Genomic DNA, 26,583 nt, shown 5'->3' on the forward strand with positions numbered 1-26,583 from the left:
ACTTCAAAAAGAAGATATTTATTATGAGAATTGTGGAATTATGGGAGTTATGGAATTACGACATGGTGGTAGCAGATTAAGTTGGACTTCTACATTTTCAACACCTGTATTTCTGTAGTCTGTACAATAATACAATTCAAACTCGCTTGCACTGTGCATAACTGTGTTTATATCTATATATATATATATATCTGCTGACTCCTGTAGAGAGACTCCTCCAGTTCAGCCAGCGGGGATGCATTTTATTATATTACACTTTTCTTTATGGTCCTATTTGCCAAGTGTGGCAAATATACAGCAGTGCTGTTGACTGCTCAGCCACTCAGTACCCCCTGCTGGGGGCAATACTATGTCACTAGGGGATAACAGGGCTTGGCAACATGATGTCAGGTGACATTGAGAAGCCGCCATCTGTAGGGGACCAGGCCGGTGGACTGTGTGTGATGACAGGTGGAATTAGGCCTGCCACGATAACACATTTTGCTGGGCGATTAATTGCCCCCGAAAATATCGCGATAAGCGATATTATTGCGACCGGTTAGAGAATTTTTTTTTTGAAATTTATTTCCCCAAACTTTTATTTTGAAGCCCACCGCTCCGTCTTTTCCGGTGTTTAGACTTTTATTTTGAAGCCCACCGACCGGACCGGAAGTATTTTGTGATTATCCTAAGCAGAAACTATGAGCCGACAACTTGGGCTAATGATATGATGTTTTTGAGCTAATGATAAAACAAATTGTTGGTGAACAACTAACTTTAGGTTAGTTTTAACGTTAGCTACTAACGTTAGATGCAGCTACTACAGGCAATCAACGATGAGGAGGAAGCGTCAAAGCAGTATATAATATAATAGCTGTGGTGCGTAAGCACTGCAGCACGACTCGAAACTACCGGAGTGTTATAATAAATTAATTCATGTTTAACTTGTCCCCGTGTCCAGTCCTTTGACTAGCCCCACCCGTTAATTGTAAACAATGATGCATGTAATTGTATTAACGTTATTCTGTGTTGTACTTGTAGCTATGCTATACGTTGTATTTCGTTTGTAGCTAATGTTGTTAGCATTGAATGAGCATCAACGAACGCTAGATCTTTAATCTTTATTTAGCAGTCCAGTTTCTCCGGGCAGTAGCGAGTAACTACTTGGGTCTAAAAATAGCTAACGTTACACTACAAATAATGCTACTTGGTTAAAAGGAGCAACACTATTGAGAAATGTCTATGTGGCGTTGCCCCACGGAGCTCCCGTGCTGTACTCTAGTAACGTCAGCGGCCCGCCTCCCAACACGGACAGTGACTGAGGGGCACTGGTTCCGCCTCATTAAAACAAACGCGCAAATAGCAATTAATCGCGCCCGTCAAAATCATTGCATTCATTTTAATTATCGCAGCAATTAATCGATTTATTGCTTATCGCGGCAGGCCTAGGTGGAATGTTTGGACTAAAAGACGGTTCTGAAAGCCGCCATAGAGACGATCCCAACCGCCATGGGAGGAACCTTGTAACGGTCACAAATGTGCCTACTATATTTTTGTGTTAATATTTAGTTGCAATGCCATGTGTTGGTCACTAAGTGGCGCTCCTTGTTTGTACTTGATGTAGCAACAGGTTTCATTTGATTTAACTTGAGCCAGTGACTTCTTCACTTCCTTTCTACCTGCCATCCGGCACAAGGTTAACTTGTATTCTCTAGTAACAATTTAGCTTGTGTCTGTATATATATATACTGTATATCTACATGTCGATCTACATGTATAGTGAGAGAATATAGAGCCGTATGACCAGGCATCGTATGGTTATAAACGCCTGACAGTATGTTTTGATACTAAATTAGTGAAATCCCACTACCTACCTTTGGAACCTACCAAAGATGGCGACCGGTGTCCATAGGCCAGCACAGCAACTGTCTAAGTCCCCCCCCCACTTCCAGAGCCCCTACTCCATGTAGCCTGATCTAAGAGATGCTTCGCTGACCGTCCCACTGCTCTGTGCCGTATCCGTTAGTCTCTAGGAAGCTTTTGTCTGGAGCCAATGGCGGTGAGGCCAGCCTGAAAACAATGCTTTGTCTCTGACTGAACACTTTGGACAGTCAGCAAGGGACCCCCAACTCCTCCTAATGCTCCCTTCAAAACACACACACACACACACACACACACACACACACACACACACACACACACACACACACACACACACACACACACACACACACACACACACACACACACACTCTGTCTCCCTCTCTCTTTCTCTCACACATACACACACACACACACACACACACACACACACACACACACACACACACACACACACACACACACACACACACACACACACACACACACACACACACACTCTGTCTCCCTCTCTCTTTCTCTCACACGTACACACACACACACATTTGCAAACACACAGTCTCTTCCATGCACAGAAACATACATGCAGAGTCTTTGTCTCAATTGCGCTCACGGGAAAACACACTCTCTCTCACACACACACACACGCACACACACACACACACACACACACACACACACACACACACACACACACACACACACACACACACACACACACACACACACACACACACACACACACACACACACACACAAAGGAGCTCAGACAGTCCCACAGGGCCTCCTGCTGCTGTCCTGAATACTAATGAGGACGAGGAGAAGACCCACAGTGTGTAGTCGGTGCAGCTGGGGGAGCTTCTGCTGTGAGGGTGGAGGAAGTAGTGGAAAGGTGGAGCAGATCCACGTGGTGCCAGATTGTATTCAGTCCGAAAAAGTCTGTATTTATTATGGTCTTTGTAACTATTTTCAGGACGTTTAGGATTTTTTACCCACCCCCCCCCCCCCCCCCCCCTAAATTACACACATACATCCCAGGGCTACACCCACCCACCCATGTGCTCACACACCATTGCTCAAATACATTTATCAGACCAATGTTTATTGAGCTCACTCTCTCTCTCTGTGAACATTGCTTGGACAAAAGCCTACTCCAGAATGCCTGAGGTGTGGCCAGCAATAGCAACCCCTCCACTCCTAGTCCCACTCAACTCCAACCCACACATCAGACGAAAACAGAAAATGGAAACGAAGTCACTGTTTGGCCTCATTACAGATTTACCCCCCCCCCCCCCCCCCCTACACACACGTTTCTCAAATACATTTATTAGACTTACCAATGTTTATTGAGCTCACCCTCGCTCTGTCAACATTGCTTGTACAAGAGGTGCTATATACACCCAACCACAACCACCTCCAATGTACAGTTACACCCCCCCCCCCCCCCCCCCCCCACCCCACCTACCCAACCTCCTCCAATGTACGAAGGGCCCGCATGCGTGAATACTTTACCCAAGTGATGAGCCACAGTGACAGACAGCAGCAGCATCGGTCGCTATAAGCCATCCTAGGTTGTCAAAGTGGGCAGGGATGAGGTGGGTTCTAGGAGTAAGGTCAAGCAGTAGTCTGACCAGTTTGTTTTGAGATGTTTGTAATTTTGTTTTTAGCGCCTTTGAGGTGCTTTGGTACCATGAGGTGCAAGCATAGTCGTAGTACCCTTGTGTGAGTGCTCCTGCCAGAGTCTTCAGGGTGTTCTTGTTTACCAGAGAGGAGATCCGGTACAAGAATCGCCACCCCACCTATACCCAACCTCCTCCAATGTACAATTTATTCCCCCTCATATACTCTCTTTTTAGACTCTTTTTGTACTCATAAACAGAACTGTATATTTGTAGATCTGGTATGTCATAAATGTCTATAGATAACACTGTCTATCTGTATGTCATGTATCATGTCATATATGTTATGATGAATTGAAAATGGGGGACCCTGGCCTGATGTAAACAAGACAAAAGTATTTATCTGGTCTGCATCCCCTTAACAATTGTGTGTATTGAGCTGCACTGTATTGTACCCATTCTGCAATATGTTAATAACATTTTCAATCAATCAATCAATCAGCTGTGGGCCGACTCTGACGCGCAAAAAGTCTTGACCACCACAGTGATGTCAGAGGGAAAGCCGTTTATGGGATGACCTCGGAGCTAATAGCCTAGAGACCGTGTATAAATAGCTCAGTCGAATTGGCAGCTTTGGAACTCAGCAGTAGGCGTGAAGAATTAAGGGACGGTCGGGGAGGGAGGGAGGGAGGGAGGGAGGGCCTGCATGCGTGAATACTTTACCCAAGTGATGAGCCACAGTGACAGACAGCAGCAGCATCGGTCGCTATTCGTCGATCGGACCCGGTAGGGACCTCGTCAGCTTTCCAAATCGTCTTGTGACCGTGCGCGCGTATCGATCCATGGCCAGGCAGTGGGTGGTCTTTTCGTGACATACTTGGCAGCAAGTTTAAAGTAATTAGTATTACTTTATTAATAAACCAATTATTTCGTACACACTTTACGATCCGCTCTGCTTTATTGCTGACGATGCAGAAAGATCCACCGGAGGTTTGATTGGTAACGTTACCTCACTTGACTCGGGAGTCGGACTGTGCGGGGATGTGTCTGAGGGACGCGGCGACGGGACCACAGAGCTCCCTGACGTGACCATTGGGACATAACAGACGGAGGAATTGGTAGGTTATCCATAAGGGTCCGTGGGTTCGGGGTCTCATGCTCAGCACGCAATATAAAATACACAACAATAAGCACTATTGTCCGTTCATTGCCATTTCGTCTGTCCACACAGCGTCTCCTCTCCTCTCTTGCAGCTGAATGCCTCGTAGCTCTAATGAGATGGAGGAGCACTGCCGGGCTACACATTAGTGACACTATCACTTGTTACAGTGGCTGTGGACTGTGGTGGTCAATCAAAACCTTTGTTGCTCAAACACATTTAGAAGTTTGCTTCCCCGAAATAACTTTCAGAGGGGAGGTCTGCGCGTCATTTGAGATGGAGGATGTTACTGATAGCCTACGCCTATGTGATGCATTATGCACAAACAAGTATAACTACTCTTTCATTAGGGGTGTGTGTGCGTGCATGCGTGCGTGTTTTGTTGCGTGTAGACGTGTGTGCGTGCGCATGTGCAATTTTCCATTTTACCTACCTCCACGACCACGAACAAACATCTTTGCTGCATACTATTTGTATAAATGTACATTAGATTGGTTGTACAAAAGACTATTATGTCACCACTACTCATGAACACACACACAGCCTATGCACAATAGTATTTTGTTGTAGTCTACTCCACTCTCTCCACAACGACCCTAGTAGTCGGACACAGAACATTCCTTGCGTAACAGTGTTTTTTTTTTTTTTAAATCAGTGTATTGACAGTGGCCTGGAGGTTGTGTGAGTGTATGTGTGTGTGTGTGTGTGTGTGTGTGTGTGCGTGCGTGTGCGTGTGTGTGTGTATCGGTGTGTGTGTGTGTATGGGTGTGTGTGCGTGCGTGTGTGTATCGGTATGGGTGTGTGTGTGCGTGTGTGTACACATGTGTGTGTGTGTGTATGGGTGTGTGTACTGGTTTAGGCCAGTCATGTGCTTTGCTGGACTTGGGACCAGCTTCATCAGTGGAATCAAACAACACAGACTTGTCCTTAGTGAGACTGTCCACTTAGTTCCATGAGTGGTTTGATCAAGAGCAACATTGTTATGCAAGTAATTAGCAACAGACACCTTCCAGGAACCAGCTCAACAACACCAGTTCAGGTCAGAGTTGAGTTTTTTTTTTAAATGATGCCATGTATGATGGACATGATCTTTCATTCTTCTGCTTGTATTTTGCGAGATCAAACGTTCTGCCATAATGTAATCACAATGGAAACTCCCATTCACTGCTTCTAAATGTATGATCTATAAGCAATATGAAGCTATTGAATCATTTTACAAGTGCCTTAGGAGCTCAACAGACTAATTGTTTACGTTAATAAACAGGGACTTTTGCTAATTAGACCGTGATGATGAGGGGGGGGGGTTGTCTGCAGTTAACGGCCAATACAAATAATTGGGATCAATATAAAATAACGTCACTAAGCCATTGGTATACATTTGACCATAAGGAAAAAAGCATTATGAAACATTTTTGTTGTCAACCGATCGTTCTTTAGAAATAGGTGTATTGAAAACACTATGGAGACGAGCGCCTGTAGACACTTTTTTTAGCCACTAGATTTTGTCAAAATGGCCACACTTTTTTGTCACTCCCGGCGTAAATGCCAAAAGTCCCAGATATGACAGCCTCTATTGGCACATTCAAGCTATCATTCAAATTGTAGCCAACCCTTATAGGGATATCTGGTAGCGTGTGTTGGTTTAGGACAGGGGTTCTCAAACGTGTTCATACCGTGACCCCATTTTATTTTAGAATGTTGTTGGGGACCCCACATCGCCTAATTTCAACGTGGAATTAAGGAATATCAAAATAAAAGCAAATGGTTGCTGAACTTGATCATGCATATTTATTAGAAAATTGAATTACAGCAATATGTTATCAATACACATTTATAAAACGAGGCATATTTAGCCAGGATATGTTGCCAAAAAAAAAAAGATTTTTTAAAAATAATTTTTTACTTGCCACTGTCACCTAGCCACGGCCACAATTTAGGTTGCGACCCGTAGTTGTTTGTTGGCCAGCAGTTGTCTCTTACCTGTGCTGTTTGTTCACACCTTTTGTATGTCTATTCAAGGCGTCTCCTCTATTGTGGCGTACGGTCGCACAACTGTCCTCGATCTGCAGGACTTTGTTGTGGGTGAGTGCAGTCAGAATGTCAGGGGACAGAACTTTTTTCATCCCCATTTCGTCTCACCGGTACCTGCGTGCGTCTGTCGCCTGCCCTGTTGCTCACCTGGAGGAAAACGCCACAGGAAACGAGTCAAACACGGAGACACCTGAGCAATCCTTCTGCTTCCAGCTGGAGCACAAAAAACTCACTGCCTTTCTCGCGCCTGTGCATTCGAAACCGAGGAATTGCCCACGGAAGCCTTCCCTTGTTGGATGGTTTTCCATTGCTCAGTGCCTTAGTAGTAAACAGGTCCCCTGAACCAAACAAAGATATAAATACATTTTCAAATGTTCTGTCAATTGTGCTCACCTCTGATTGTTTACTGATACTGGGGGATTTGAATATTCATGTTTGTTGTCCCACCAGACCCATGGATGGTAAACTAATTCACTCAACTTCTTGATTCTTTAAATTTTGTATTTTGTTCTTTCAACATATCCACAGTCCCCAACCTGGCCATATTCTTGACCTAATGTTTTCCTCTGGTTTTCCTGTAAGTAAAACTGTAATTGAGGATGCATTTATCTCTGATCATAGACCGATCTTGTTTCAGCAACATTACCTGGTCCCCTCAAAATCCCCAAAACTGCAGGCTGCTACTCTCGCAATCTCAGAGTAGAGTTTAACTCTACTCTGACTGACCCTAACATGTTGAATGTCGAGGAACTGGTTCCTCTCTTTTACTCCTCCTGTACAACCATTCTGGATTCTGTTGCCCCTCTTAAATTCCACCGGCCCAAGCCTAAGGCCCAACCATGGCTCAATGACACCACACACTATATATTCTTTTTTAGTTTGTTTGTGTGTGTGTGTGTGTGTGTGTGTGTGTGTGTGTGTGTGTGTGTGTGTGTGTGTGTGTGTGTGTGTGTGTGTGTGTGTGTGTGTGTGTGTGTGTGTGTGTGTGTGTGTGCCTGTATGCGTGTGTGTGCGCGTGTACGTGTGTGTCTAAGTGTGAGTGAGAGATGGGAGAATAGATTGAGTGGGTGTGTGTGTATGTCCCTATGCCATAAATGTCATGTATGTTGAGTATGTCATAAATGTCAATATGAATTGAAAATGGGGGACCCTGATGTAAACAAGACAAACGTCTTTGGCTGGTCTGCATCCCCTTAACAATTGTGTGTATTGAGCCGTACTGTATTGTACCCATTCTGCAATCTCTTAAATAAAGTTTTCATTCATTCATTCATATATGTTATGATGAATTGAAAATGAAACCCTGATGTAAACAAGACGAAAGTCTTTCTCTGGTCTGCATCCCCTTAACAATTGTGTGTATTGAGCCGTACTGTATTGTACCCATTCTGCAATCTCTTAAATAAAGTTTTCATTCATTCATTCATTCATTCATATATGTTATTAAGATGAATTGAAAATGAAACCCTGATGTAAACAAGACGAAAGTCTTTCTCTGGGCCCTGTTTCTTGTACCTGGTTCAACTAAGTCGATCAAGATGTCATTATCCAGCTTCAGTTAACGTTAGGTTATGACTATAACCAAGTTCTGTTAGTTAGGGGCGATGCTTGGCTTCGCCTTCTGCACTATCTCGCGTACGTGCACGCGTACTGAATAAACCACAAATGTACCTCTAATACCAGTATTAGTCTGACCACACCCCTCATCAGCTTACCTTCATAAGCAGGTGTGTGGTCACCTGCTCTCCTCCTTCCCAAGCTTTCACCACAAGGTGAGGTCAAGGGCTGCAGCGGCCGTCCGAAGCCAAGCATCGCCCCTAACTAACAGAACTTGGTTATAGTCATAACCTAACGTTCTGTATCGTTAGTGGCTTAGCTTGGCTTCGCCTTCTGCACAAGGGAGGCCAAGCGGAGCCACTTGGCTGACAAATACACCCCGCTGACAGCCCCCCAAAACCATCAGAACAGGGAGGGCCGAGCCCCCCCGACCCCCCCTAATGGAGGGTATCCCCCCTATTAGAGGCTTCACGGGAAGGCGACGGACCCGACCGTGCGAAGAGCTCTCAAGCAACTTAACGCACAGGGTGAGCAGACCGTGGCTTGACCCACGACTACACACACGCACAACCCGCATGCCACCCGGGAACGAACGGAGGAACAACCTCGTTACTGCCCCCAGAATCACGGGGTCAAGGGCAAACCCAACCCCGTGGCAAGGCCGTAGCAGCGGAGCACGAAGGAAGACCCAGACCCACCAAAAGGACTGGACTCCCTGGAATGGGGGCCCGGAGAAGTCCATGATGCCAGCATCAAGACCCCACCAGGTGGGCACGTAGTGCCCCGCCCCCCACATCGCCAGCGTATTCGGACAAAGGCCCCTCAGTTACTGCACCTGGTATTCCCAGGCGGAACCAACCAGGCCAGTAAGCCGAGCGGGCCCCGTCCCCCCAATAGTACACCGCCTGGCACACTGACCCTGCAGAATAGGCAGTCAGCATGGCCGTAAGCACACAAAAAAGGTTAACCAACGGAAGCAGGCAGCGCACCGGGGAAAAACCAGGCAACAGGCTGTTAACCCTAGCCTGGAGACTGCGGACGAGACAGGCGCCAGAGGGGACAGCTGAACACAGCCGCCCCGGCGGAAGGAGCGTAAGCTGGCGGTGTTGCATGACCAAGCCTCCATTTAACAACCCCCACCCAGAGGGGTCGAGGCAGAGAAGGCTGACACGATTGGCAGACGTCATGAACGTGCAGGGGCACCCTCAACCGGTGAACCCGGGAGTTGACACTGCTCCAACACACCAGGGAATCAACCACCTCGGTGTTACCCAATGCGGTGGTTGTTCCTATAACCCCTCAAGAAAAAACTCCAAAACACACCTGCGGGTATACACCGGCTATACCGCAGTACAAGTGTTTCAGTTTCCAAAAAGGGTTAACCCAGGCCTACGGGTCGCAAACATCACTTCGGACCGGGCCTGGCGGTACGGGAAGCACAGGGTCACCAGAGGAGGTCAAAACCACCCCCACAGGCCCCTCTTCGCCATGCGTGAGAGAGGAGCGAAAAACAATGGAGAACCAGCCCCTAAGCACACCGTTCCTGGTATTCCCCGGCGGTCTCCCAACCAAGTACTAACCAGGACCAACCTGTGTAGCGGCCGAGATCCGACGAGATCGAGCGCGTACAGAATGGCATGGCTGTAAGCCATGACGACAGTGCTGAGTAAAAACATACCCAACCAGGGTCTCCATAGCGCTTAACCCTGTGACACCCAGACCGACCTGGCATTTTTCCCCCTGAAAAAAGCCCAAGTCCCTCAGGGTACCAGAACAGCAGATCTGCATCCCCGGCGGACAACGGGTTCAACTGACCTGGACCAGCGTGACCAGAACCAGTCCCGTGCCCTAACCACGCCGACATGCCCCAGGAAAAGGGCAGATATGCGTGTTGATCTTAACATGAAAAGAAGGCGCCACCCAGACGTCGGGACGAACCGCGCCTGGTGGCCCACCCCAAGGGCGTGAGACCCCACTACATATGTTCAGATCCATCCCGTCATCATCCCCCAGACATGAACGAGGATCCGTCGACAACCCACCCAGGTCATGGGATGTGGTCGCCGGAAGAGGAAAAACCCCCATCTCAGTTGCTTTATAAAAACGCTGTTTCAACCACAAGCAACTAAGGCGTGCCAGTCAATCGCCTGTTTACAGCGAGCTAGCACTATACGTGCGTCGGGACACACCCCCATCAATGAACAGGCTATTTAGACCTGCCATTGAATCCCCAAGGCGCCCAGGGGAACGACAAGAGGGGTGTGACACTCCCTAACTCCAACACTTCTGGAATAGAAAGAAGGAAGCATCAACAGTATGTATCCCAGTCTACACAGCCGGGGTAAAAAATGTTCACATTTTTACATCCCACCACCCTCCCATAGGAAAGAGACGGGGATCCCCAGAGAGACTTCCCACGCGAGCTGTACAGATTGAAAAGAATATATTGCACCTTGAGCCATGTAAAAAACTGGTTTTAGGGCCTCCGGGGAAGAGGCACCGAACCCATACACACTCAATAAACGAATTGAATCGAATATACATACAATAGAAAAGGACCCTTCTAGAGGGTCCACTCACTTTGACAATCTGAGGAGGAAGGCTCTGTACTCTGATGGAGGCTTCCTCACATGGATCACATGGAAGAAGGAGTCCGAACTCACAGAAGGCCTGAGTAGGCGCTTGGTGAGGAGGAGCCCTGACCACCCCCCCTGAAAACAGATCCATCACATGGACCTGAACAGCACACGGAAGTCCTACCAACAGAGACGCGCACGGTGACGTACTCTATGGCGGGGGAATTCCTGCGGTGCACACGCCCAATATACCAGGCCGTGGGACCAGGAACTCCCTCCCCCCCCCCCCCCCCCCCCCCCCGTAACGTGCCGAACCGCCACGTGACGGGAACCTTGAAGGACAGGGGGTGTACCCCTGACCGACAGACAATGGGGAGAGGAAAGGTTACCAGTTCACCCCTTTACGACCCCACACCCATGATACGACGTAACGACAAAAAGAGAATATGACACAGTCATAGTCAGCTCTATGAAGCGTTTCACAGCTCCACACAGCGCACAAGCTAACCTGCCATCTGATTTTTACTAAGGAAAAACACAGAATAGAGAGGGCTCTAAGAACCCCGGTCCAACATACACATGTGCTTCTGTGGCCAGTACAACCCAGTTGTAGGTCACATGACACACACAACCCATCATCATCACAATGAGAGAATACATCATTCTTGATTAGTATCGACCACAGGCCTTGCTAAACACACATGACAGCAACCAAACCAATTTCCCTTTAGGAAATAAGTTTCTCCAGCAGATTTAGCACAACCTCAGCAATCAAGCTGAGAGTTACATCGTATCCCTACCACACAAAAGACACAATTAATGCACAACATGTCTGATAGGAGGTGATAAAGTCCCCAGGGAACCGGGGGGGGAAAAACACAATCCTCCTATTTTACCCACAATACGGCCAGTTAAAACAGGAAAACCTGTTAATGTGTGAACTCACTGTCCATTGTCATTACAGTCTGAGAAAGAACATTCTTTTACTCACTCGTCACCAAGCATAGCTTCATAGGTTAGTTGCCTTAGTAGTGAGTACACGGTACACATAAACACCATGATGTTTCTCACACAACAACCAGATCAATACATCACGACCTGCACGGAGAAGCTACTGCCAGTGACAAAAAACAGCTCACACACAACCCGCAACGTATCTCAAATGCATTGCAACAACACACGTTTTGGGAAAAAAACACCGTCATTCACAATACATTTAGCAAGGTAAAACCAGAAGACGTGTTATGAGGGTCTGGCCAACCCCGTACCTGCCCGGAACGCAGATCAGCGAAGTGCAGTCACAAGCGTCCCGTGTTGTTCGATCCGGGCAGCGTCGCCGCTCCACCAGTCGCTACAGTCCTCTTTGTTGACGCAATCCCCGTCTAGGCTCGGGCAGGGTTGACGAACATCCCCTGTCAAGGATGACGTCGTGGTCAAGAGTGTAAAACATGTTAAAAATCAAAGCACGTTCAACAGAATAGCATCAAGCTAACGGCTGCTCCAGCCGTTCGGGTGCTATCGCTTCCGCTCGCGAGACGCCGATCTACGACGCACGCGATCAGGAACGAGCTCCCGGCGGCGCGCGAGAAGCCAAGCTCCCCGCGCCAGGCCACCGACCGGCTAACCGTAAGCTATGAACATGTAAACAATGACATAACACTCACCCAGACAGGCCGCCGTTCTGAACCCTCCTCACTTTTTAAGAGAAAAGAGAACACAAGACGTCAACACCGCTTCACAACGGTGACAATAACACGTCCGGCGGAATCAGCACAGTACCAACTGGCCTGTATAGCTGACTTTGAACATGAATCTGCCGCTATCGCACATTACATGCACATATCCCCTCGTGAAGGAATACTCTCATTTGGATATGAAAGATGGGGTCTTAACACGGTGACAGAGAGAATCCACTCGTCCAGAACACACAGGGATCACCAGTGTCAATGGTCGCGGCCCACTAGTTAAAACTATAATGGTCGCCAGACCAAGGCCTTCTGTCGCCTAGACGGCTAAACAAAGGACCCTAGCCTGGGGCCGGTTTCCATAAACTTTGTCTAGTAGCCCCCATAGCACTAACAGACAAGTGGAGCCCGCCAGCAAACACTACTCACCCAACCTGGAACGCACCGCTCCTCACAACAGCGGCATGTCCGACAGTTCAGCTGTGGCCTGACAGGTTTCACCCCAACAAACACAGCAAGGAACTGCAGTTGAGAAGCATGCAGCGGCGTGCTCCCAATACGAAAACCGGTGGAGGGTTTGTAGAATGATCATCATCTTCTAGACACTCCAGTACGAAGACAATATCGCCGTATTTTCTCGAAAATAGTGAGAGAGAAAATAAAGATATGATGTCAACGTATCCTTGTTTCCCAAGCTGTTCCTAATCCAATTTCTTCCATCATGGTGTCAAGTGTGGGGATCTACCGAGGCACCTCTTCCTTGTGGTGAAAGCGAGAAGGAGGAGAGCAGGTGACCACACACCTGCTTATGAAGGTAAGCTGATGAGGGGTGTGGTCAGACTAATACTGGTATTAGAGGTACATTTGTGGTTTATTCAGTACGCGTGCACGTACGCGAGATAGTGCAGAAGGCGAAGCCAAGCTAAGCCACTAACGATACAGAACCCGATGTTTGAAGCCGGGATTTTCCTGTTCCTCGAAGGTGGATTCAGTCTCGTTAACTCAAGCCAGACTTGCGACCCAGGCTAAATGCGCGCGGCCGCTTCAGTTGAAAAGCCAGCACGTATCGATAGCAGAGAATCTGATTCTCTAGCGGCATTGATTGATTAATTGATTTAGAACTTTATTAACATATTGCAGTACGGCTCAATCGCCTCGCCGACAAGTTAAATGCGTTATCTATAGGCTAATTTCAAGTCCCTCATTACCTCAATCAATCAGATTATATTTCTTTAAACTTGCCTGCTGGATTGAATAATCAAATGAGATCTTGCTAGCGAAAATAATTAGTAAAACTGTCATACAGAATAACGATACGGCTCCCTTACCCATTGATTGATGTATGGTCGATCTTTTACTTATCTTCTCTGTGGTCTAACGGGTTGTTCTTCTGATTTTCACGCAGACGACCGGGGTTCGAGACCCAGTCGTCTCCTTCTTTTTGCAATATAGGAATAATTCAATTTGGTGCACGTTGAGAGCTATATAAAGAATGACATCCTCAATGCATGTAGATTTATAATATTTTAACTTAAAACTATGCTACCTTTACGTATAATCATTAATATTATATTCCAAAAGTTTATATTGGAAAGACGGGGATTCGAACCCCGGTCGCCAGGTTGCCAGGATTGAGCACTACCGCTGAGCCACTGTGCCAGATGGGATAAATTCATTGTTTATACATTAATGAACGAGAGACCCGTGTTTAGAATATTCTTTGTTTTGAAGGAAGTTTTATCTCTTTATCCTCATTCATTAATGTGACGTCAACGGCTCATTCAATTTCTCAAATCCGTCAAACAGCGCATCTCATCAGACATCTTAATCCCAGTTACAATTAAAATAACCACATAATGTGTACATCGCACGAGCGAGCGCCACGGTATATATAACGTGCATTATTTAGGACAAAGTGAATTTAGTATCAGCATTTTGGGTCTATTTTACATTTCAAAAGCCCCCTCTGGAAGAATGGAGCACAAAAACGTAATTCAGAATGGTATAATGCAGATCGTAGACTGTGGGAATAATTTCAGGAAACGGGCTGTCACTTCTTTGCGGGGGCGTGGCGATGGTTCAGGCTAACTTGAACTTAAACTCTGCTTTCGACCAGGCTCAAACTTTTGGATCTGTTGTCATGGTGATTTGGAAAATCCAGGTACGGGGAACCGGAAAGTCCGGCTAATTCAGTTATCCAGTTAAAGTTATCCGGCTAACTCAGTTATCCAGGTACGGGGAACGGGGCCCTGGTCTGCATCCCCTTAACAATTGTGTGTATTGAGCCGTACTGTATTGTACCCATTCTGCAATCTGTTAATACAAATTTAAATCAATCAATCAATCAATCAATCAATTCAATCAATCAATGGGGAGCACAAGGAAAATTGTTCATGAGAGTGACACTGAACATTCTGTAGATCTGTCGATTGAATGTGAAACCTCATGAAAATAAAAAGATTTAAAACAATGACACCACACAGCCTCTTAGGCGGTTATGCAGGAAACAGAGAGGCAGTGGAATAAAGATAGGCTTATGTTGTCTTTCAGCATATTGAAGGAATCCCTGGTTAACTTCCAGGAAGCAGCAAATGATACTTCTCAGACATCATTACCAAAAACACCCGTAGACCTAAAGTCCTCAGCATCATTAATAACTCAGTACTCAACCCTCCTGTCCACCATAGCACTGATGTATCATCTAAAACCTGTGAGGAATTCCTAAAGTTCTTCATAAGCAACATAGAAAAGATCAGAGCTCATATCACTCCCTCTGGTCCTGATCTCCAATTCCACCCAGATCACAAAGCTGTTCTCAAACTATTTGAACCTTTCTCCCTCTTCTGTCTAAAGGACACATTTTGAACCTGTCCCTCTCTCCTCTCTAAAGGACATGTTTAGAACCTTTCTCCCTCTCCTGTCTAAAGGACATGTTTTGAACCTTTCTTCCTCTCCTGTCTAAAGAGAACAAGAGTGCCAATAGTAACTTGTAGTAGCATGTCCCAGATGCTCTGTAAATAACTATGTACAGATACCGAGATGTCACTCCATGTTACCTGTTACCTGTTTACTGCACAATGTTGTTTTTTCATTTTTGATTCTATTATATGTGTACCACTGTATTGCACATCGTTGCGGGCAAGACCACCCGCATTTCCTTGTATACCTGTATGCCGTGACAATTAAAACTCTTGACTTGAACTTCTAGGTCACTTTGTAATAGATTCTATAATTCCGTTGCACACTAATACATAAAGCAGTCTTGCCTAGATTAGTTGTAGCTCAGAACTAGACAATCACTGAAGCATGTTACGTGTGGACCGACCAGTGTTCCAGAGTAGCATAGATGAGAGATAAGGTGGCACCTTACCATGTAAGGCTTTATAAATAAACAAATACCAATCATTATTTAGTCTGTCAGATAAAGAGGACCAACCAACCTTATCTTAAAGAACACACCACTGAGTTTCTCATTGAGATGCTCAGAGGAAGACAGTTCACTCAACGTTGGTGATTAAAGGACCTAAATGGAGCTATTGTTGAGTGTGTGCGCTATCCTTCTTATTTGCATCTACAAATATTGCCATCTGAAAATAAAGGCTTTACAACATGAATCCTCTTACTGTCCATCTCTTGGGTCTTTGTAAAGACCAGATGAGGTCAGAGGTGTTTGATTCTTATTTATTGAAGATGTCCAGATAATAAAATACATACAAAACAACACAACAACAAATACATGATCATGCTCAAACAACATAGGATGAATTATAATTTGAATGTAAATACAATGATTAGGCCTAAACAACAGCAGCCTAAACCCTTCTGTAATAATTAGGTTATTGATTAACCTATTGATTGGATTAAATTGAAATGGGTGATATTAGAGGGGGGGGGGAAACAATGTTGGACATATGCTGCCTCCTACTGTACGTAGTTGGACTTTGAATGAATAATCATTACATTTATATAGCGCTTTTCTAGACACTCAAAGCACTCCCCACAATGTAGGGTGGAAATTGCCTCCTTCACCACCACTGGTAGCACCCTACCTTGGGCTACACAGGCTCAATGTCTGCCATACACTGGCACCAGGCACACATCACACTACACAATGGCTGAACGGCTCAGGAGACATGAATTGATATCAGCCAATTAAGGGGGAGGGATGATTAGGTGGGCTTGATGTCAGAGACCTGATTTTGGAGAACCCCCTACTCTTTGCGATAACGGCCGAATTCAGTCAGGACCTCGGTTTAGCGTCTCATCCGAAGAACTTTGTTAGGAAAAACTGAGACTGCCTAATCATGACTTGCTTGAACAAATGTTTTTTATTTTCCCTTTTTTAACATAAAACTAGACAAACAATACAGTAACAGTAAAAACCAATGATAAATCACAGGACAATGACAGAAATAATAATAACAATAATGACAGTCCAGTAATTAAATCAAAATAAATTTAGATTAAAAGACATACAAATAATAAATACAATACAATACATGTGCTCTTGCTCGCTCTTCCTCGCTCTTTCCTTCCCCTTCCCTCCCCCTCCACCCCCCCCTCAGGACCCCCTCTTGGACTATACATCCACTATTCCATTTAACATCAGAAATTACAAGTTCATATGCTTCCCTTTATCTTCTCCACCACAGCTAACCAGATTGCTATGCTGGCTTCATTAACACCTAAAATTCTAGATAAATCATATTGAGATAGGTAAGAACCCACACCTTCCGGCACATTTTATCTGGTTGAATCCAGCGTGACGCTATCAACTTTTTGGCAGCCGTAAGACCGGACAAAATTAGTCTTTTTACATGTACAGAGGTTGATAACTGAGAAACATCATTCAACAACAATACAGAAGGCAGTATAAGTATGGTCAGAGATAAAAACTCTGATAATTGATTGGTTACTTTTCCCCAGAATATCTTAACAGGAGGGCATTCCCAATACATATGCATAAATGTACCAAGAGCACCGTTTAAACATAAGGAGCATCGAGGGTCTTGTCTGAGCGTCATTAGGTGCAAACGTCTAGGAGTCAGGTAAGTCCTATGAACAAAGTTAAGGTTAATCTGTTGGTGATCTGGGTTACGTGATGATAGCCGTACGTTTGCCCAGACTTCATCCCAATCAAAATCTACTTCCAAGTTTGGGATATCCTTCCTCCAAACAGGAAGGATTTCATATGAGGACGTAAGTAAGTGACGATAAAAGTCAGAGACGAAGCCTCTCGATGTCTCCTTTTCATAAAATAATTTGTAAAATCTGTGGTGCTCAAGTGGAATCTTTAATGGGACTCCGTGAGCCTTTAAAGCTGCTCTTAATTGTAGATAGAAAAAATAAGTGGAGCTGGTGAGGTTAAATTTGTTAAATATATCTTGATAACTGCAGAAACCATGGTCATCGAAGATATCCCCCAATGTGTGTATGCCTTTCTTTTCCCATTTAGGAAATCTGATTGTGTTGTTGTGCAATAAGGAGTAAATTGTTATTAAATAGGGGAGAATGACTGTGCCATTTATGGCGGTTTGTACACTTTTTCTGTGTGTCACGCCATATCCGGATCACATGTGTAATAAGCTGAGTTTTTTTCAACCTGTAACTTGTTCTTGTCAGAGACCAGCAGGGCTGAGTCGTCTGCGAACAAGAACAAGTTGCAGTTACAAGCTGACGACATGTCATTTGCATAAATTAGGAACAGTAGCGGTCCTAGTATGCTTCCTTGTGGAACACCACAGCTCACTGTGAGGGGGGGGATAGGGTACCGTTTACCTCCACCAATAGGTATTCAATATCTATGGATCAAGCTGATTTGAAGCTGTAACTGTGAGGATGACCTGCACAGTGTCAGTGAGTGTATGCCAATGCAGTTAAACGAAATATTGTCTCTACCACGTTTGAAATTTGTAATGTGCCTTGTTAGGAGGGAATAATGCCCTGCGCAGTAAAGTGCTGAAATGAATTGAACCTCTTAACTTGCACCGTCCCGCCCCCGGGACGTTTTGAGGACAATTTGCCCACCGGCCCGACGCGCTGACAATATACTGAAATTCAGGACTTAAGTTAAGAGTTAAATCAGCTGATTGCCAGCTGTTTTTGTGTTTAAATGTTACAGATCGGATGTTAAACTGGAACAACAACGTCATCACCCCAGCGACCGAACACATCATCGAAACGTCCATAGCAGGGTTTCTTTCTCCGTTCCATTCCTCCAGTTGGGAGGTCGTAATTACTATCTAGTGGCCAGTCGCCCTTCAACTTTGCTATCTCACTGGGCTATGTTTTCACTTACAGTAACACACACACCCTTTGTGTCAGGGGAAACCCAAGCCATCTGGTATTCACAGAGACAGAGCACGTGTGTTTATCTCGCAAATGAAAACAAAATGACCCCTACAGTATAGTTACTTAGAAAGTACTCACGGTCTTGTCTTTTGGAAAGCACGTCATGTGAAGAGTTGTTATGATTGCAGATAGTGCCTGATGTGAACAGCTGCTGTGTGCTCTCTGGTTAAAGCAGCACTGGCGCCTTTCTGAACCATTGTAAACAAACAGTCCCACGTTTAGTTTACTTTTCATTGGATCAAAACCATGTCATGCTTGTTGAGGAATCCCATTTGGTCGCCCCAAACAATAGCTTAAAGGAACACGCCAACATTTTGGGAAATTAGCTTACCGTCTTCTCCAGAGAGAGACAAGAAGATAGATACCAGTTCCCTCTCTGTGCGTTCAGTAGAAAACGATCTGGCTGCGTGTTAGCCTAGCTTAGCACAATGAATGGAAGCAGACATGACCGGTTAGCCTAGGCATTGTCCAACTAACACCTCTCCCGAAGGCTAACCGATCATGTCCGCTTCCATTCATTGTGCTAAGCTAGGCTAACGTGCAGCCAGTTCGCTTTTTACTGAACACACAGAGAGGAAACTGGTATCTATCTTCCTGTCTCTCTCTGGAGAAGACGATAAGCTAATTTCCCAAAATGTTCAGTTGGAGTGTTATTTTAACCCTTTCACTACCACACTGATGAGTGGGGTTTCTGTAACCCAAACTCTATGTTCTTGAGAGCTGTGGAGGAACAGGAAGTTATGGAAACTGTTAGCAAATGCAAAAACAAGACATCTACTGACTGTAATGACCTAAGCATGTCACTTGTTAAAAAAAACAATGGATACCATAGTAAAACCGTTTACCTTCATATGCAATTTGTCATTCAGGAATGGTGTATTCCCAAATAAAATGAAAAACGCAAAAAGGTCATCCCAGTCTACAAAGCAGGCAATAAACAACACTTCACAAACTACAGACCAATTTCCGTGCTCTCACAGTTCTCAAAAGTACTGGAGAAATTATTTGTGGACAGGTTGGATCACTTTATAGAAAATAATAACTTACTAACTGAGAACCAATATGGTTTTAGAGCCAACAGATCGCCCTCAATGGCATTGATTGAATTAACTGAAGAAATAATAACAAACATAGATACAAAGTTGTCTTTTGTAGACTTAAAGAAGGCCTTTGACACAATTGATCACAAAATCCTTATAAGGAAAATGGTTAAATATGGCTTCAGAGGGGTTGTGTCAGATTGGCTTGAAAGCTACATAAAAAACAGAGAATAATTGTACAACTTGGAGATTGCAAATCTAGATGTATGAAAATAATGTGTGGAGTGCCTCAAGGCTCGGTTCTGGGACCCAAACTGTTTAATTTATATATTAATGATTTGTGCTCGGTGTCAAATGTATTGAACTTAAGTGTGTACTATTTGCTGATGACACTAACATGTTCTGTACAGGGGAGGACATCCAGCAGCTTATGACGGTCTTAACAATAGAAATCAATAAATACAAACTCTGGTTTGATATAAATAAATTATCTTTAAATCTAAATAAAACAAAATGTATGGTGTTTGGAAACCGCCAGATAAAAACAGACATTCAGTTGATAATAGATAATAATAGAATAGAAAGAGTATATGAAAATAAATTCCTGGGAGTGATTTTAGACCATAAACTCTGCTGGCAACTCCATATAGAATATGTGAGGGCTAAGATGGCAAAGAGCATCTCAATTATTAGTAAGGTGAGACATGTACTCAATCCCAACGCATTGCAAACTCTGTACTGTGCAATGATCTTGCCTTACCTGCATTACTGCACAGAGGTATGGGGTAACACATACAAAACAACCATAAATACATTGACTATCCTACAAAAAAGAGCAATAAGAGTAATAAACAATGCAGGATATCGGGACCACACACACACACTGTTTCTACAATCACACATTTTGAAGTTCATTGATATGGTAAACTTTAAAACTCTGCAAGTTATGTACAAAGCAAGAAATAATCAATTACCGGTAAATGTAAGAAGCACATTTCTGGATAAAGAGGGGGGGATACAACCTCAGAGGACCATTGAACTTCAAAAAACCTGTGATGAAAACCAACCTGAAAATAATGTGTATCTCCTCTTACAGAGCTACAGGATGAACAAAAATATTGTGAAAACATAAATCTATTCAAATCTAGACAAAAAAAATCTATTTTTGATAGATACAGAAGGGAAGAAGAGTACTATATATCTCACATCACATTATATATGTGCTGTATACACTATTATGTACTATATACTATTATATACTATTATATACTGCAGGTATACTATACTGTAATGTGTACTGTAATGTGTACTATTATGTGTGCACTGAAATGTGTACTATATGTATCTACTATGTATGTATGTAAATAAAATAAAAATTAAAAATGAAACGTAAGTCTTCAGGGGTAGGGCCCGACAAGCCTAGTGCTTCTCCCTGGCCCTTTTCGGACAATTGGACAATGCTGCAATAGCAGCTGGTAAAACTTTGGTGATTTATGGAATGACCGTTGTTATGTGTCCAAAGCCCGAAATAAAAAATAACTGAACTGAACTGAACTGAACTGAACTGAACTACCACACTACCAAAGGAGCGCTGGTTGACACGCCTCCCTGCTTCTTCATTTTGCTGCGATGCCTAATTCCCCTGTTAAGTCACCTCCACCCTGCCTCAGAGATCATGCTCCTTCAGAGTACTGAGGAAGGGGCTGTGAGGGGAACAGTTCCTCATCTCCACCCTGCCTCAGAGATCATGCTCCTTCAGAGTACTGAGGAAGGGGCTGTGAGGGGAACAGTTCCTCATCTCCACCCTGCCTCAGAGATCATGCTCCTTCAGAGTACTGAGGAAGGGGCTGTGAGGGGAACAGTTCCTCATCTCCACCCTGCCTCAGAGATCATGCTCCTTCAGAGTACTGAGGAAGGGGCTGTGAGGGGAACAGTTCCTCATCTCCACCCTGCCTCAGAGATCATGCTCCTTCAGAGTACTGAGGAAGGGGCTGTGAGGGGAACAGTTCCTCTGGACATTATCCTGGCGAGCGATTGTCAGCCTCGTTCTTCCCCCGAGTGGCTGTCGGTCCTCCCTAAGGGCTGCTTGGTTATGACAAAAATCATAATCACGATTATTTTGATTAATATTGAAATTATTTATTATATTAAACACGACTACTCAAGAACATATGGTGACGACTGAATTTGTTTGACCTTTCTTCTCGACCAAATGCTGTCTTTCTGTCACCTTCTACAAGTGACCAAAGACGTTGGCTTCCTCCTCCCTCTCAACACGAACTGAAACGACTATTTGGGCTTGGGGGGAGGGGCAGAGCGCACCGCACCGCTGTGAAGGAAGGGTGCGCTGCAGTCCAAATGTATAATGTATAATAATTGTACCTCGATTATCTTGTTTTCATGATCGTGGGAAGCCAAAATCATAATTGAAATTGAAACTCGATTAATCGCCCAACCCTAGTCTGTTGTATTGTCCATAGTACCAACAGGAAACTATCATTAGGCATTGGGCTGTGCTTTGGCTTGAATTGCAGGTACGTTTTTCCAAAATCACAAAAAATGTAGAAAAACCGGTGATGAGTTTTCAGTTCACCATCCTTTAAAAAAAAAAAAAAAACGTATTTACATTCGACTGGAAGTTTGGTATTATAATTATTATTATTAACTTTTTTCAAATTAAAATGAAAGTCGAATATTGAACTTCATTCTATCAGCCGTACTCAGGGAAGAGATCCATGAGGTCTCTATATAACCCAGAGACAAATGAAGTCGCCAAACAGTTTTTAGGAGCTGTCCGTCTTTATTCCCCTTTATCTGGGTGTGTGCCATAAAGGGGGGGAAATTACATTGGAATTAGTTTTCAGCGGCAGAGTTTGTCTCAGCCTCAGTAGGAGGGAGCAGGATCTGTGCTCTCATCTGTGCTGCATTAGAGGAGGGAGAGGACGGGAGGAGAGGGAGGGAGAGGTTATTTTTTCTGTGTTAAAGTGTGATTGGAATAATATTCACGTATCCCATCATACCCTCCCTGTCTCTCCACACACACACACACACACACACACACACACACACACACACACACACACACACACACACACACACACACACACACACACACACACACACACACACACACACACACACACACACACACACACACACACACACACACACACTAAAATACACAGTAGCTAATCCAAATCAGGCACTGCAGACATATTCTTAAACGTGCCCCTCTCTGATTGATTGATTGATTGATTGAAAACTTTATTAACAGATTGCAGAATGGGTACAGTACAGCTCAATACATGCAATTGTTAAGGTGATGCAGACCAGAGAAAGACTTTGATCTTGTTTACATCAGGGTCCCCCATTTTCAATTCATCATAACATATATGACATACACGACATACAGTTAAACAGTACTGCTACATCTATACATTTGACATACCAGATTTGCAAATACAGTACTGTTTGTGATACAAAAAGAGTCTAGAAAAGACATTTGACGTAGAAACTGTACATTGGAGGAGGTTGGGTAGGTGGGGTGGCGGGGGGACTGTACATTGGAGGTGGGTGGGGTGGGGGGTTGGGTAGGAGGGGTGGGTGGGGGACACTGTACATTGGAATATTGACAAAACCATACTTGGTAATTTACTGTACATTGGAGGGGGTTGGGTTAGGACATTTACAGGGGCCAGTTTCGAATTGCAGTCTCCCGTAGGTGTTCTTTGAGAGTGGTTTTGAAAGTGGGCAGGGATTCACATTCCTTTACAGCTTTGGGTAGGGCGTTCCACATTGATGTGGCATAATTGCGAAACGTGTTTAGTCCCTTATTTGAGCCGAATCTGGGTTTAACATGATTTGTGGAGCTCCCTCTGGTGTTGTGATCGTGGTATTCACTGACCTTTGGGAAGTATTTTGACATGTACATGGGTACCTTGGTCGTGTAGTGTATCTTGTAGACCAGGCCCATTGCAAGTTGCTGTACTCTGTCGTCTACTCTAAGCCATCCTAGGTTGGCAAAGTGGGCAGGCAGGGGTGAGGTGGGTTTTAGGAGTAAGGTCAAGCAGTAAGTAGTCTGACCACTTTGTTTTTAGATGTTTGTAATTTAGTTTTTAGCGCCTTTGAGGTGCTTTGGTACCATGAGGTGCAAGCATAGTCGTAGTACCCCTGAATGAGTGCTCCTGCCAGAGTCTTCAGGGTATTCTTGTTTACCAGAGAGGAGATCCGGTACAAGAATCGAGTTCGTTGGTTGACTTTTTTTATTACCTTGGATGCCATTTTGTCACAGGAGAGATTAGCCTCTAGGATGGAACCTAGGTAGGTCATTTCATCTTTCCTTGTGACAATATTGTCACCCACTGTAACTGAGAAGCCGTCGGTCTTGCTGAGTTTGTTATTTGATCCGAAGAGAATGGACTCTGTTTTACCCAGGTGTAATGATAGTTTGTTATCAGCGAGCCATATGCAGATTCTGCCTAGTTCTGAGCTGAGGGTTTTTTCAACCTGTAACTTGTTCTTGTCAGAGACCAGCAGGGCTGAGTCTCTCCAAACACATTTCCTCCCAGGTCTTTATGGGGACCCGTTTTCAATGCCTTTCACTTTTGCCTATAGTGAGAAGCCAAGTACCACAAAATGCACAGGATGGATATTAGTCTGTTGCAATCTACTGTGATAATTTTGTTTCCACTGTAAGGTGGGATAACCATATCCATTCCATATCATTATATAACAACCAATTAATGATTAAAACTAAATAAAACACATACATATACGATTATTCTTGTACTTCTTTTATACTTTTAGAAAATGGCTATGGCATGTAGAAAATGCTGCCAGGATTCCTGTCTAGCCATCTTAGCCTAGAGAGGCCTCTCAGGGGGACGGGGACACAGTATCATGTCTCCCTAACAGTCCCACAGTCTCAGGGAGCCAGGTCAACCAGGGTCAGGTGTGCATGTGTATACTGTATGTATGTCTGCGTGCAGCGTGTGTGTGTGTGTGTGTGTGTGTGTGTGTGTGTGTGTGTGTGTGTGTGTGTGTGTGTGTGTGTGTGTGTGTGTGTGTGTGTGTGTGTGTGAGTACATGCATGTATGTATGTATTTGTGTGCATGCGTAGAGCTTATGTGTGTTTGTGTGTGTGTGTGTACTCTTGTGTGTAAGTATGTGAACCCAACACAAAACCCTGACTCTGTGTTTCCTCTCCTCTCAGGCTCTACGTGTGGAGTTCAGCAGATCACCATGAAGCCATTGGCAGACCTCACGTCCCCACTGGACATGGTTTCCTGTCTCTAAGGTCCAAGACGATCTCAGTCTGAGCTCCCCACTGGAAGATCCACCAACACAGAGATGAGTCTGGAGGCGGACGTCCAGCTGACCCCGGAGGGTGATCTGAGGTCCGGCCTGTCGGTGTGGGCCATCATCGCCATCGTCTGTAACTCTGCGGTGGCCGTGCTCATCCTCATCCTCTTCGTCATCCTCTACAAGGCCTGCAAGGTGCCGTCCTGCCAGGAGCAGGCGCCGGCCTTTAATGCAGAACAGGCGCTGAAGAAAGGAGAGCAGAAGTACCTACTGACTACTGCTCAGTCGTGAAGGCAGCAGACCCTGAAACAGGAGACGTGTGCACATGGACACACGCCATGGAACTCCACAATGGCGATTTAGAAGATAGAGGTTTTACTGGGGTTTAAAGGTCTATGGAGCTCTGACATTTGGTGAAACTATCTCTCTCCTATGTCTGTCTCACTCTCTTCTTTCATTCACTCTGCCCAATTTTCTATTTTTATATTCCCTGGAAATCTGACATTCCCGCTCTGTCTTCCTTGCTCTTGACATTTCTCCCTGTCTCTCCTCTGTCTCTCCCAGCCTCTCCCTGCCTCTCCCAGCCTCTCCTTCGTCTCTCCCTGTCTCTCCTCTGCCTCTCCCAGCCTCTCCTCCATCTCTCCCTGCCTCTCCCAGCCTCTCCTCTGCCTCTCCCAGCCTCTCCTCCATCTCTCCCTGCCTCTCTTCTGCCATTCGGCAGAGTTCAGAGCAAAATAACGTGATGAAGAGCTAAGCATTAAATAAGGATAACCACCAACAACAACTGACAACAACAACCACAACCAGTCCAATCCTCTTATCTCTGTGGTGGCTTTGCTCTGGGACTGTCCATCTGTCTGTTTACTCTCCCCATCTCTGCTAAAGCCCCAGCTGGCTGCGCTCTCCCCCTCCTCCTCCTCTTCCCCCTCCTCCTCCTCTTCCCCCTCCTCCTCCTCCTCCTCCTCCTCCTCCTCCTCCTCCTCCTCCCCCTCCTCCTCCTCCTCCTCCTCCTCCTCCTCCTCCTCCTCCTCTTTCCCCTCCTCTGTATGAAGAACAGGGTTCGGCAGAGAGAGAGAGAACAAGAGAGGAGTGAGTGAGAACAGGGTGAAGGGAAGAGTCAGACACGGGGAGAGCGGAGGGCAGAAGTCAGGAAGTGTAAGAATGAAGTGCTTTAGACGTAAGGAGAAACAAGAGAGACACGGAGAGTTCAACAGAGGTAGCTTAACCCTTTCACTATACCACACTACAGAAGGTTAACCCTTTCACTACCAGGGTAACCTTCTGTAGTGTGGTAGTGAAAGGGTTGATAGTTGATACTCAACAGCCAGGGCACTAACGAGGCCAAGGATAGACCGGCGAGCTGACGAGAGGTAGAGGCAGGGCGCCAGAGAGATGAGGTGAGGA

At 45.1% G+C, this 26,583-nt stretch overlaps 1 protein-coding gene across 1 annotated transcript in view; it reads left to right on the forward strand.

Moving 5' to 3' along the window:
• LOC311235664 (chymotrypsin-like elastase family member 2A) overlaps positions 1-25,123 on the forward strand; it is a gene marked incomplete at its 3' end in the record, with an annotated part of 46,485 nt that extends 21,362 nt beyond the window's left edge. Inside the window, exon 8 of the mRNA XM_084323127.1 lies at positions 25,091-25,123. Coding sequence (XP_084179253.1) covers positions 25,091-25,123 — 33 coding nt within the window. The remainder of the gene's footprint in view (positions 1-25,090) is intronic.
• Between the last annotated feature and the right edge of the window lie 1,460 nt (positions 25,124-26,583).

The sequence above is a fragment of the Notolepis coatsorum genome, assembly GCF_963971535.1.
Source record: "Notolepis coatsorum genome assembly, chromosome: 10".
Taxonomy (NCBI): Eukaryota; Metazoa; Chordata; class Actinopteri; order Aulopiformes; family Paralepididae; genus Notolepis; species Notolepis coatsorum.